General features: G+C 25.7%; 1 protein-coding gene across 9 annotated transcripts in view; it reads right to left on the bottom strand.

The window, feature by feature from the left end:
• Positions 1-254: 254 nt before the first annotated feature.
• Positions 255-13,204, bottom strand: part of LOC100198854 (rho GTPase-activating protein 21) — a 45,897-nt gene continuing 32,947 nt past the window's right edge. For all 9 annotated transcript variants that reach the window (XM_065809119.1, XM_065809118.1, XM_065809120.1 and 6 more), the window contains 11 exons: positions 11,364-11,428; positions 10,001-10,131; positions 9,849-9,922; positions 9,476-9,560; positions 8,974-9,052; positions 5,476-5,639; positions 5,155-5,280; positions 5,029-5,076; positions 4,692-4,782; positions 2,595-2,617; positions 255-2,361 (listed from right to left, as the gene is read on the bottom strand). In XM_065809119.1, the coding sequence (XP_065665191.1) occupies positions 529-2,361; positions 2,595-2,617; positions 4,692-4,782; positions 5,029-5,076; positions 5,155-5,280; positions 5,476-5,639; positions 8,974-9,052; positions 9,476-9,560; positions 9,849-9,922; positions 10,001-10,131; positions 11,364-11,428 (2,719 nt within the window). In that variant the 3' untranslated portion in view covers positions 255-528. The remainder of the gene's footprint in view (positions 2,362-2,594; positions 2,618-4,691; positions 4,783-5,028; positions 5,077-5,154; positions 5,281-5,475; positions 5,640-8,973; positions 9,053-9,475; positions 9,561-9,848; positions 9,923-10,000; positions 10,132-11,363; positions 11,429-13,204) is intronic.

Here is a 13,204-nt window from a genome sequence, read left to right as displayed (position 1 = left end):
TAAACTTTTTCACTATTTGACATAAACTTCTATAAGGTCATGAACATATTCCACGGTATTGTTTACTAATCGTGACGTTACTTTGCCTATATGCATCAGGTTTATTGCAATTATTTTATATTATAAAAATCAAATAATGAATAAAACATCCGCTTTAAATATTCTTTTTTAAAAACAAAAGATAAAAAAATTATATAAAACTCTATTGCGCTATTCGAGGTATTAGACTTGACGAAAAAATACTACACAACAAATAGTATGAAATAATTTAGATTCTTATCTAAGAACCATTATTTACAATTTATACCTTAAACTCGAATAGAAAGAATTATATAAAAAATTTATACATTAAGAAAATAAACAATATAAAATCTATTAAGAAAACAAACTTTAATACGATATATCGGTAGATAATCTGAAACTAAAAAAATAACTTAGGGGGAAATTTGAGATTTAAAAATTTTTGGGACTTAAGAAAAAAAGAGGGCGAACGATTATATATATTTACTAGCGCGAAAATTAAACGAATCAACTAGGATATAATTTACTATAGTTTAAATTACTGTAAGTATAATCTAAAAGTGGAGAGTTTCTTTCTTCAACATACTCCCGTGTAGAACATTTTGAAAATGTACGATCGCGTAACTGATCAATAGACCGTTTTTCATGACTTAGAGAATCATTCAAGTCATTATCACCACGCAGCCGGTTAGAATGAATTTCACTATTTTTAGAATCATTTAACAACTCAGCAACTTGTAAAAGGTATTCGTCTAACTTTTTAGATTTATTAGGAGATAAAGCAATGTTACCTGACGAACTTTCATTTGAATTAACGAAAGGTTTATTTGAGTTTGTATCCGGTTTTATATTGATTGGTCGAGATGAAAGATTCTGAGATCTAATATTCGGCATATTCGAATTCACAGATACTTGCGCTGTTACAGCATTAATCTCTGATGCATTTGCTAATAAAGATTCTACTTTTTTGTCAAGCATCTCTCTTTTATGTTTGAATTCATCAATACGAGCAACTAATTGGGGGTTATAAGACTGCATAGGCATTAGAGATACTTTGCGAACAATTGCAGGACTTAATAAAGAATTGCAAATATTGTTTGAACGCTGTTTCATATCTATAGCATTTGTAATAATATTAAGAGCTGATATCTTATCAGTTGGCTGACGGCTAACTTGATTATTAAGAGCTGAAATCTTATCCGATGTTTGACGACTAATTTGGTTAGTAGAGGAAAAAGAGTTTTTATTTTCATCCGATGTTTGACGACTAACTTGGTTAGTAGAAAGAAAAAAGTTTTTATTTTCATCTGAAGTAATATTTTTCTGTTTTGAGTCATTTAAAAGTAGGTTTTTATCGCTTGAATCGTCTGTAAGACATTTTGATTTTGAATCATCCATAGTTATTTTTGCTTGTTTGTCAGAAATTTTTGTTAACTTAGCTGATGAGTTCAATACACGTGAAGGTTTTTTGCACATCTCTAACTCAACTTGATCTCTGATGACACCATCATAGTTTTTATCAAGCAGTACTCGCATTTTCTCTTCGTAATTATTTCCGTCTCCGGGTAAAATAGAATAAAGTTCTCGCTTTGCATCGCAAGGCTTTCTTCCTCGACGTACTTCACAACGTTTCTCATATCTAGAAAATACAGAATCATTTTTTACGATTTCCGATTCACTTTTGTCTTTTACTTCAACGGGAAAAGGCTTTTGCAAACTTGGGGTCGATGTAGGTGAAAGTTCATCAGCATCTGCACTGTAACCACCTAATGAATTGGCCCTTTTAACAGTTGGTATAAAAACTTGCATTGTGCGACCAATAACAGGACTTTGAGAACCATATGGTTCTTTAAATCCACAACTACTTTCACTTGTAAGACTATTATTATCATCGCTATCAAATCTTTGGGGACTCGTAATTCCGCTATCTTCGTCGTCTTGCTTACTAATATTAGAACTTTGACTTTGTTTGATTAGCACATCTGTATCATCTAAATAATTTGATTCTGGTGAAAATTTATTGCGATCAAAGCGCATTGAAACCTTTGAGTTTTGAAGAAAGGTGCCCATATTTTTTGATACCAAAGAATTTGTGTTAACTAACGCTTCCGATGGTACAAAGTGATGTATTTCAGCACGCTTTAACTTATCTGATCCATCAATCTTATCGCTTTTAAAAGGCATTAATGGGGACTGTGTTTCACTAAAACCTGAAGTTTCACTGTCACTATCCGGCTCAATCTGCCTTGGCGGTTCAGTTGTTGATGATTTCTTTCGATCCATTATAGGAGAAATCATTTTATTACCTTTGTTTAGTAATTTATTTAAAAACTTTTGACCCTATTAGAAAAGAATAAAATAAGATTAAATATCCCCCAACAAAACAAAACCAACCAATAAAAAAAATCCACCAATAAAATATAAGCACAAATAAAACCATACCGACCAATAAAAAATAATTGACCAATAAAACAAAAGATAAAAAAATATATAACCCACTAATAAGATTATAAACAACGAATAAAACAAAACAATAATAATATTCAAGCTCTTGTAAAATTAAAAAATATTACCTTATTTCCTGATTGAACAGGATCTGAAAAAAAAAAAAATTCATTTGTTAAAAATTTATTTGTTATATATAAAAAGCATATGATACATTTGAAAAACACTTTAAATTGACTATTACTTTTTTATTATTACAAATTCACAATTCATCTCCATGCAATCAATAATTAATTTAGATATGAAAACTATCTATGAACATAGAGTTAACAAATACAGAAGGAGAGACTTAATAGATTACAAAAATTACTTATTATTAAAACTTTGTGACTAAAAATCCAAAAGAACAAATATGCTTTGATTAGAGCAATCAGTAAGTACCATGAACACCAAATGCAACAATAAACTGGAGCACAAAACACTTTATATACGCTAAATTTTAAACAAAATTGCTTTATGAAATTCAAAAAAGATGAGCATAAAATAAGAATCCAAGAAGACATAAAAAAATGCTATGCAAAGAACAAAAATTTTGTTTTTCATTTATGCAAACACTAATTAAAACATATATTGTAGAATGGGAGTATTTCATAACCTTAAGTAAATACAAACATAAATGTCAATAAACTATGGTTAATCTAGTTTTATGTATAAACTACACTTCTGAAAATTTTATTAATTTTTTATACTTCTTTAATATATATATTTTTTGAATTGTCAATGCTGCAATGCTCCATTACTGTTGTTGATGTAGCATCAACATTACTTTTTAAAAACACACATCATGAAGGGACTACTCAAAATATAAACACAATAGTGTTGTTTATTATCCATTAACTAGCGGCATTTAAACCGAAGTAAATTTAGTGACATTCAAATATCATGTTTAGGATGATTTGAATTGCCTTGAAAATATCAATTTCTGTCTGTAAATGAGGCAACAAGGCTTAGACAGTATACTCTTAATGGTCTAAAAAAACTATTGGTTTTCAATAGTTTTTTAGATGGTAAAACTAATCTAATCAGATGGTAGCAAGGTTTTTGCTACCATCTGATTAGATTACTCCTATTGTGCTTAGCATTTTCTTATTCCTGGTTCTATTCTCTTCCTCTATATTCTCTTATTTATTTTTAGAACAGAATACTGTGGTTACATTTGGGCTGATTCATTTTAAGATGTTTCTTTTCTTTTAGAAATGGTTCAAAAACACAGTAGTCGAACCTGCTCTAGATTTCAAGCTTGAGTCTCTTTCTTATTACATAGGACAAGGGTTGAATTAAGTGATCGTGAAATGTAATATCTGGAAAAATATCTGGTCTTCAAGTTTTTGTTTAAAAACTATGAAATTTATTTTCATGGGCATAAAATGATTTAAATTTGTAAGCAAAAAAGTCATAAAAAACAAAACAAAAACAATAAACTTACAACTACAAAAGTAAAAACACTATAGTCACAACTATATTGTTATAAAAGTAACAACACTATAATAGTATTAATACTTTTATAACTTACATTTATAATTTATTGTTTGTTCAAACAAAACTTAATTAAGGTATCATAAATGGAAAATGATTTAATTAAATTATCCCAAAATTTGATTGAAGTAGAAATGCATCTAGAAAAAATTGAATGCATATTTAAGTAAAATTACTTTTGGAACTTTTTGTAAACGCACTTTTAACATTTCTAAACTGTTAGTAATGGTGCAAAAAACTCATGTTAATTTTAAAACCAATTAATCAAAACACTGTTAATTTAGGAGTAAACAATAATTTTTTTTTATATACAGTGATGAAAACAAAGTTCACGATTTTGCAAAAACTATAATTTTGAAGACCAAATATTTATAAAGATATCACGTTTCATTATTGCTTAATTTAATCCTTGAAAGATTACGCCTTTTTATCTTTTCTACAAATACTAATATAGTTGTAACTCAAGCATTTCTTGATATTTTGCTTGAGCAGCAACCATGGTAACCATTATCCAAAACTTAATTACACGTGACTTGTTCATTTCTGCTAAGTCACAACTTTTTACTGTAACTATTCATTCCTGTTAAGTACTGTATCTGCTTTTTTTAATTAAAAAAACTTTTTAGTTATCATCTAAATTTATTTAAATTATATATTGTAAATAGAACAAAAAAGAGAAAACAACATACCATTTTCTACATTAGGAACAGCATACTTATTTAAACTATCCGCCATCCATTTTGAAGTATTGGCACTTATAATTTCTGCGTTGTTGTTGCTCTATAAAATGTTAAAACATAAAGCAATCACGGTAAATGGAAGCAAATATTGTTCTAATTTACTAAAAAATTTACTCTAAAATTAGAAATAATCAAAAAGCTGCTTTGCTAATAAAATATAAAGTAAAAAAAAAAAGAAAAAAAGGAAAACAAACAGAATTATATGATTTGATTTACTGAGTAAACAAAAAAGTTAAATTATAAATGGAAAAAAAAATTAAATTTTAAATTAAACATGTAAACTTACTTCTATTTCAGGAGGTGGCTCGTCTCCTTCACAAAACATCCATTCAGACTATTAACACAATAAAAAATATGTAAGCAGTACTTGTTAACATATAAGCATGAATAAAAAAGCAAATAAAAAAATTACATTCAAAATGAGTGTTTCAATAATTTTACATTGATCAGACATATCTTTGACCATAGATGCAAGATCTCCTTCATTTGTCCTAACTATTGTTGGTCCAAAAACAATAGCCAAATTTTTTGGCTCCATCTAAAAATAGTGTATTCAATAAATCATCTAAAACAGTGTATTTTAATTAACAATTGTTAACGATTAAAATCAATAATACTCATAAAAATAATATTTTTCATAATAAATTATCAAAATTAGATAAAAACATCTATAAATTAATCTGCTGTTTTTGTTGATGTTACAGTTATATTTTACTAAGTTTACTAAACTTACTTTGTTTTTGTCACTATGGTCAGCAATAACTCTTAGATGATTTATTAGAAATTGTAATGTACAATAATGATATTCTGGCAATGACTTGATTACAGTTTTCATTGTGGCCATCTTCTTCATTTGATCATTCAAATGATTGGATTCAAGTAGAGTAGAATAAACATCTATAAAAGATATTATAAAAGATATTATAAAAGATATTCATAGTTTTCAAATCTAAAGAAACAAAACATAAAAAACAAAACAAAACAGTACACTGTAAAATCATACTTCCAGTAACCATAGTTACTATAATCATCGCTTGCATTGTTTAGGTAAGTTAAGGTATCTTTAAAAAATTTTATTAAAAAAAAATTAAGGAAAAAAACAAAGAGGAATCCAAAATATTAGTATATTTGTATTTAGATGCTGCATAAAAAATTAATCAATAATTTAAATGCTGCTTAAATAAGTTTTTTGTCTAATCAGTTGTTGTGTTTACTGTGCGCTGGTTATAATATTCCGCAATAAGACCTTGAATTTTTTAACATATAATTAAAAATATATATAGGAATAAAAATAAAATGAATATATCCTAAAATTATCATTTTTATAGTCTTTTAATTTAGTATTTATTAAAAAATTCAAAAAATTATCAGGAAAGAAACCAAAACTCATGGTAAGTATCTAATGCCTTAAAAAATGCAGAAACAAAATCGAGTTAGAACAGTTATAACATACGTCAGGAAATAAGATCAAAATTTGTTTGCTATTTTTTACTCTTTATTTTTTACATAAAAATTTGATACTTAAAACCAAAAAACTGAGCTTAACTTGGAGTAGTTATTGAATTTCGTATTTGACTGCTAATTATAAATTAAGAAAAATGTTAAAATATTCTGTTAAAACTTTTTTGGTATTTAGTGTCAGTAATACTTTATATTTATGCATAAAAATTATTGCATCAAAGATACATCTTTTTTATTATATCTAGGAGTTTCACATTTTTTAAAGGTCTATATATATATATATATATATATATATATATATATATATATATATATATATATATATATATATATATATATATATATATATATATATATACGTATATATATATACACGTATATATATATATATATATATATATATATATATATATGTATATATAGACCTTGTTCATGCGGCCCTGGCCCAGTGGTTAGAGCACTTGCTATATAAGCAGGAGATCCAGGTTCGAAACGAACTCTGGACATATTTTCGCGTCACGGTAAGGAAGGATAAATGCACTTCCGCGATACTCTGTGACAAGACCGTTAGGTCTTCTTGGGGCACCTATATAGCAAAATTGAAAAAAAAAAAATAATAAATATATATATATATTATATATATATATATATATATATATATATATATATATATATATATATATATATATATATATATATATATATATAGCCAGGGATGCGGAGTCCCAAAAAGGACTCTGGATTTGAAAGTCACAAAAAGATTACTTTATCCTAGTTTTTGGTATGCAGTAGCTCTAAAAATATAAATAAGTTTATGGACTACTAATAGGAAAAAAATTTATTTTTTTAGGTTAGAGGAACAATCATTTTTTGAGTCCGGAGTCCTTAGGTATAATGGCGGCAAGGACTCCGGGACTCCAGGCTTAAAAACAATAAGTTTCAAGTCATTAAATCTCATGATTTTTTTTATTATAGCAGATAATAAGTCAACAAACATGTTTAGAGCTTCTGGACACTACAGACTTGGAAAAAGTAGAGATATAAAGCGCAAATAGCTATATACATGGATGCGGAGTCCTTTTGGGACTCCGCATCCATGTATATAGCTATTTGCGCTACAAACAAGTATTAATGTTACAATAAAAAAAAGTTATTAAATCTAAAAATTAAGTTTTTAGTAAGGTATTATAAATAAAAAGAGATTTAGATTTTGCAGACTGGGCAATTTTCTTGCCGTTTCTTATAACTGAAAAAGTCAAAATACTAAACAATTTTGACTTTCTCTTTTTTTTCACTACTTCAGTCATCAACATTCAAACATTAAAAAAATTCTTTTTTAAAAATGTAAAAAAGTAACTCTAAATTTCAAAATTAAAAAAGTATGTATATATATATATATATATATATATATATATATATATATATATATATATATATATATATATATATATATATATATATATAAATGTATATATAAATATATATAAAGATATGTATATCAGAGGCTATTTAAAAAAATTTGGGTAGCAGTATCCCATCCCAGAGAAATTTAGTGGAAATAATGCCAAATATCAGCGTTTTTTGCAAAATAAAACAAAATTTACTGTAAAAAACATTAAAAAAAAAAAAGGTTGTTAATTTTTATATGTAATTGTGTGTGTGTGTGTGTGTGTGTATATATATATATATATATATATATATATATACATATGCATATATATATATATATATATATATATATATATATATATATATATATATATATATATATATACACACACACACGCACACACACACACCAGGCCTTCCCAGGAGAGGCGTGCGGTCGGTTGCTTTGAGTGACCACGCATATATATATATTTTTTGAGAGTTTGGCCACGGTTTTTTAGCATATATTAATGACGCATTTTTAAAAAGGCGGTGAAAAAACCTAACTAAATTGTCGTATTATTTTATTATTTTTATTCATAATTTATTCCTATTATTAATATAAAAATATGAACATAAAAATGAAATATATATATTTATACTTATTTATAAAAATTTTTTTTTTCTTATTACAATTTTTTTTTTTATGTCTAGTAAACATTAAAAAAAAAATTTATTTATTTATATTTATTTATATTATAATTATTTATAATATATTTTTAGGTGTTGATTTTTTCAGCAACGATATTTGAGACAAGTCGAAAAAATAAACAGAAAATGTGACCGAAAACTTTTTTAATCAATTTTGAAAAATATGCTCTGCCGACGCGGGATGCGAACCCGGGTCTCCGCGGCACTTTGTAATGTCTTAACCGAATGAGCTAAACATTCATATACTTATCAAGAACCTTGTAGATAATAATTCTTCTAGAACTTAGAAGTTATTTTTTGTAAAAAGACATACTTATGCGAAAAAATTTAAAATTCAAAAAAAAAAAAATGTAAAATAAAAAAATAAAAATTTGTTATAAGAAAAAAAAATTCAAAAAAAAAATATATATATACATTATTTTTATGTTATTATTTCCTTATTAATGAAAAGAATAAATTATTAAAAAAATTACAAAATAATACAACGAATTTAATTTGATTTTTTCAGCGTCTTTTTAAAAATGCGTTATTTTTAATATATGCTAAAAAAGCGTGGCCGAGTTATCCAAAAAAAAAAAAATATCCGTGTTCACTCAAGGCGTGCGACCGCACGCCTCTCCTGGGAAGGCCTGCACACATACATACACATGAAACACTACTTAAAGTTGAATAGTAAGAAAATTAAACTCACTGTTATGAATAATAGGTTCAGGAAGCTCTCGTAAAAACGATTTCAGCAAACTTCCAATGTTGTTTAATTCATACCATTTCTACATTGAGATAAATAACGTTAATTAAATATTTTTAATATGTGAAATGTTTAAATATTGATCCTAATTCAAGCCTAATGGGTCATGTTGCTGGTAAGTTTACTATTATGGTTTCATATTTAATATTTGATGTTGTAATCTCCTCATTTAATATTTGCTGCTGTAATCTCCTCATTGAAGCATTTTCACAACATGAGACTATATAAACCTAATTAAATTCTAATTAACTTGCATAAAAGTGATTTAATGATAATTAAAAAAAAATTAGTAATTTATGTAAATTTATATCATTAATTATTAAAGGTTTACTATAGCTCAGGGAGTTACTAGTGGAATCAAACAATTCCTTTATTTTTTCAAGGTTATTATGATAAATTATAAATTATAACAACATCACAAATATATTTAAAATTTGAAATTTACTTCTTCATCCCAATTGATATCTTTTGGATCTTTCTCATCAAGTTCTCTCTTAAGTAATTGAATATTGCTTGTATTTCCAGGAACTCTAAATTCCAAAATGATAACAATAACACATGATATCATTTTCTGGTTTATATAAAACTAAATTTTGAATATATATATATATATATATATATATATATATATATATATATATATATATATATATATATATATATATATATATATATATATATATATATAAACTAAAGAATTTTAAGTAGAAAAAGTTCTGAACGAATTAGAAAACTGAAACTGAATATTATTAAAAACTATTTGAAGAACTAAAATATAAATTTGTTATAATTTTAAATTAAAAAATCATAAAAGAAACCTGTAGATTCCAACAACCTCCTTTCCTCTTTCCCCAATTACATTACAACAGTGTTCAACTACCAAAGGAACATTCTAGAATAAAAATTAATAAGTTAGAAAATTATAATATAAAATCAAAAAAACAATATTTAATCTTCTTTATCAAAACACCTTGACATTTTTTGCAGGGGGACAAGAATGAATGGGTATTCCAAATGTTTTAGGTGCCACTGAATACTTTGGGTTTATAATAATTGGTGCATCAGATCCACGACTTTTTCTGCTGCGAAGACTAAAGTGTCCTAAAATTATAAACATCAATAGTTTTTTAATTTGATGATTTTTTCTACTTTTTATGTAAAGAGGATCCCAAAGCACTAATAAAATTATTTTATAACTTCATATACAAAAAACTGAAAAGATTAAGATCAACTTGTTTATCTGCACAGTGGCCTTCTTCTCTTAGCCTCATCAGCCTCAATATGACGATAGAGCCTTCTTTGTCAAGATTTAAGAGTATACTCCTTTAATAGTGGGACACAAAAAGTGATTTTCAATCATCACAAAAAGTGATTTTCAAAAACATTAGCTAACCTTACAATATAATTTTATTATTTTATGATTTCCTGACAATAAAATGTATTAAAACAAAAAAGTGAAGTTATTTCATTAATTGTAATATATAAAAATGCCAAAAGTATTCAAATAAAGCCTAAAAAATAGGATAAACATATAAGAACATAAAAACAAATATCAAAATTTTTTATTGCTGCCATTTTTTTGGTAAATAATTTTAAAAGCAAAAAATCAAAGTTGTTAAAAAATGTTTTTCTTCTCCTTGGTTGGTTGCCTAAATAGACTCACCGGCCCTTATATAAAATCAGTTTAATGCCATGAACAGACACTCAAAAAAATAATTTATTAAAACACTTAGGGACCCAATTTATGTCTTATTTTCATTTGTTATAATTTAAATTCACTTTCTAATTTTAATCACCAGGGTTGGGGTCAAAAACATATTTGTATTTGGTAAAAATAGACTGATTTGGCATATTTGTATTTGCGCTGTACTAAATAAATTTTTTTTTTTTAATATTCGTATTTATATTTGATTGAAATGTGTTTGCAGTTCCATAAAATGAGTTACCCAGTTTTTAAAAAAAAAAAAAGTAGAGATATTGTTTTGTTTCCATTTTTAACACTAAAATTAGCTAAAAATTTGTTTTTTATCTAATTTTAGTGTTAAAAATAGAAACAAGGATATTTGTTAGAAGGATACTTGTTTTCATATTTCTAAATAGTAGACTATTTTATTAGTCTTGTCTTGAAAGAATCTTAACCTAATTATAAATATTTGTACCTGTATTTGAAAAATGCAGACTGAATATATTTGTATTTGAATTTGTATTTGGAAATTTAGAATTAATGTATTTGTATTTGATGAAACGTATTTGCGCCCCTTGTAACCAAATAAGTCTACTTATAATTGCTGCCATTCCTAAACAGAATTTAATAATAAAACAACAAGACAAACCCATTTTTAAGCTGTATGTTCCTTTCTTTTCTTTGCCAATAAACTTAACGGGATGGGGTGGCGACCTTAAACAAAAATCACATAAAATGTTAGTCTACTTTCTAAACTAATTAGTTTCTTACCAAACAACAAATTTTATCAAAAAATAACACTTCATATAATAGTCTTCAGAAGTTACCTTAAATATAATTTTTGAAAATAATCAACAACTTCAGTTTAATTGTAGTGAAATCAAAGTATAATAAAAAAAGTCACATTATACAAGCAGAAGTAAAATTAAAGAATTTCTGATATTTTTTTTCAGATGCAATTCTAGAGTATTCTCTGTGATAATGGCAAACTGTTGTAAAAACACAACTCATTTTATTCATCACTCTAAAATGTTGATAAATCTAAAAGACCTAGTCTTCTTGTTAAACCTTGCTTGTGGCCGTCAACATTGGATTTTGATCTGATAAAACACTTATTCTTAAATAAAAAAAATTTTTTTAAATAAAAAAAAAATTTGATTTTAATAGGTTTAATAAAATTAATACTTTTCAGAATATTCACATTTTCAGTTTATAAAAAAATATTGATACACTTTATCTACATCCATGTGCCATATTATATGAAAAATTATTGATACACTTTATTCATATTCATGTGTCACATATGACTTACTCTTTATTCATAAATGAAAGGTAACTAAATTCAATTTTATTTACTAATTTTATTGTAATCATATAACACTCATTAAATAAAAGAGTAAATATGTAATAGTAGCAGGAATTTAATATTTACACCATTGTAAAACCTAAACATAAGCAATGAAATTATTGTAAGAAAATATAAGGCTGTATTTATAAAAGTCAAAAAATCATTACTGCATTTGGATTTAAGTTTAATGGGGTTTTTATATTTAGAAAAATGTTTGTTCTTGTTCAAAAAAATTCTAATAAATAAATTTATTATTTCTAAATATTGCTCTATGAGGTCTCATAAAGCAAAATAATGCTATAAGAAACAAACCTTCAAAAATACCACATCCCTTACTGCTTTTACTTCCTTTCCCTCTCAACCTTAGAATAAAAAAAAAATTAAAAAAATTATCCTGTCAGACCTTAAGCCTACCCCAGGTACAAAAAATTAAAATTGATGCATAAATTTATTATTGAGCTCAAAAAGACTTTTTAACTACTTAAACAAAATAAAGTAATTTTGTCATAAATTACCATAAATATTATCCCAATTCAGCATTTAAATAAGCTTTACATAAAAGGCTGTGTTTAAAAAGAACAAATATTGTAATGGCATATTTTGTAATTATTTTCTATAAGAATTTATCAAGGTAAAATCACCTTGAGAAATTTTCTTTTGATCGCCAAAATACTTTATAAAATATGCATTTATTATTCAATTTATATGGTACTTAAAAAAAAAAAAATTGCTATTTAAATGCGTCCTGTGAAAGATTGTGTATGTACTAAATTTCAGGTCAATTAATCATTCTGCTCATTAAAATTTGCTATTTAATGGCTGAGGCAGCATAAATAAGATAAACGAGATCTAAATATCTCAAGAACTGTTGGAGATTTTAATTTTCAGATTTTCATAGTTTTAATAAAGCCTAAAACATATTTAAAAAATTAGCAAAATGTAAAACATGTGGAGACATTTTTTGGGTTTTTCTGGTGATTTGAAATGAAATGACCCTAAAATAATCATAAAATGAAAGTTCAATGTTTTTTAAATAAAGTTAAAACTAGGTGGAGGAAATGGAGCGAGGGGCACAGACAAATATATTGCAAGCCTTTTTATTCATTTAAAATAGTTTCTATAATAATATTTAATAATAAATA

Source organism: Hydra vulgaris, chromosome 11 (assembly GCF_038396675.1).
Source record: "Hydra vulgaris chromosome 11, alternate assembly HydraT2T_AEP".
NCBI lineage: Eukaryota > Metazoa > Cnidaria > Hydrozoa > Anthoathecata > Hydridae > Hydra > Hydra vulgaris.
Note: the sequence above shows the minus strand (reverse complement) of the source record. Positions and strands in the feature narration are given on the sequence as shown.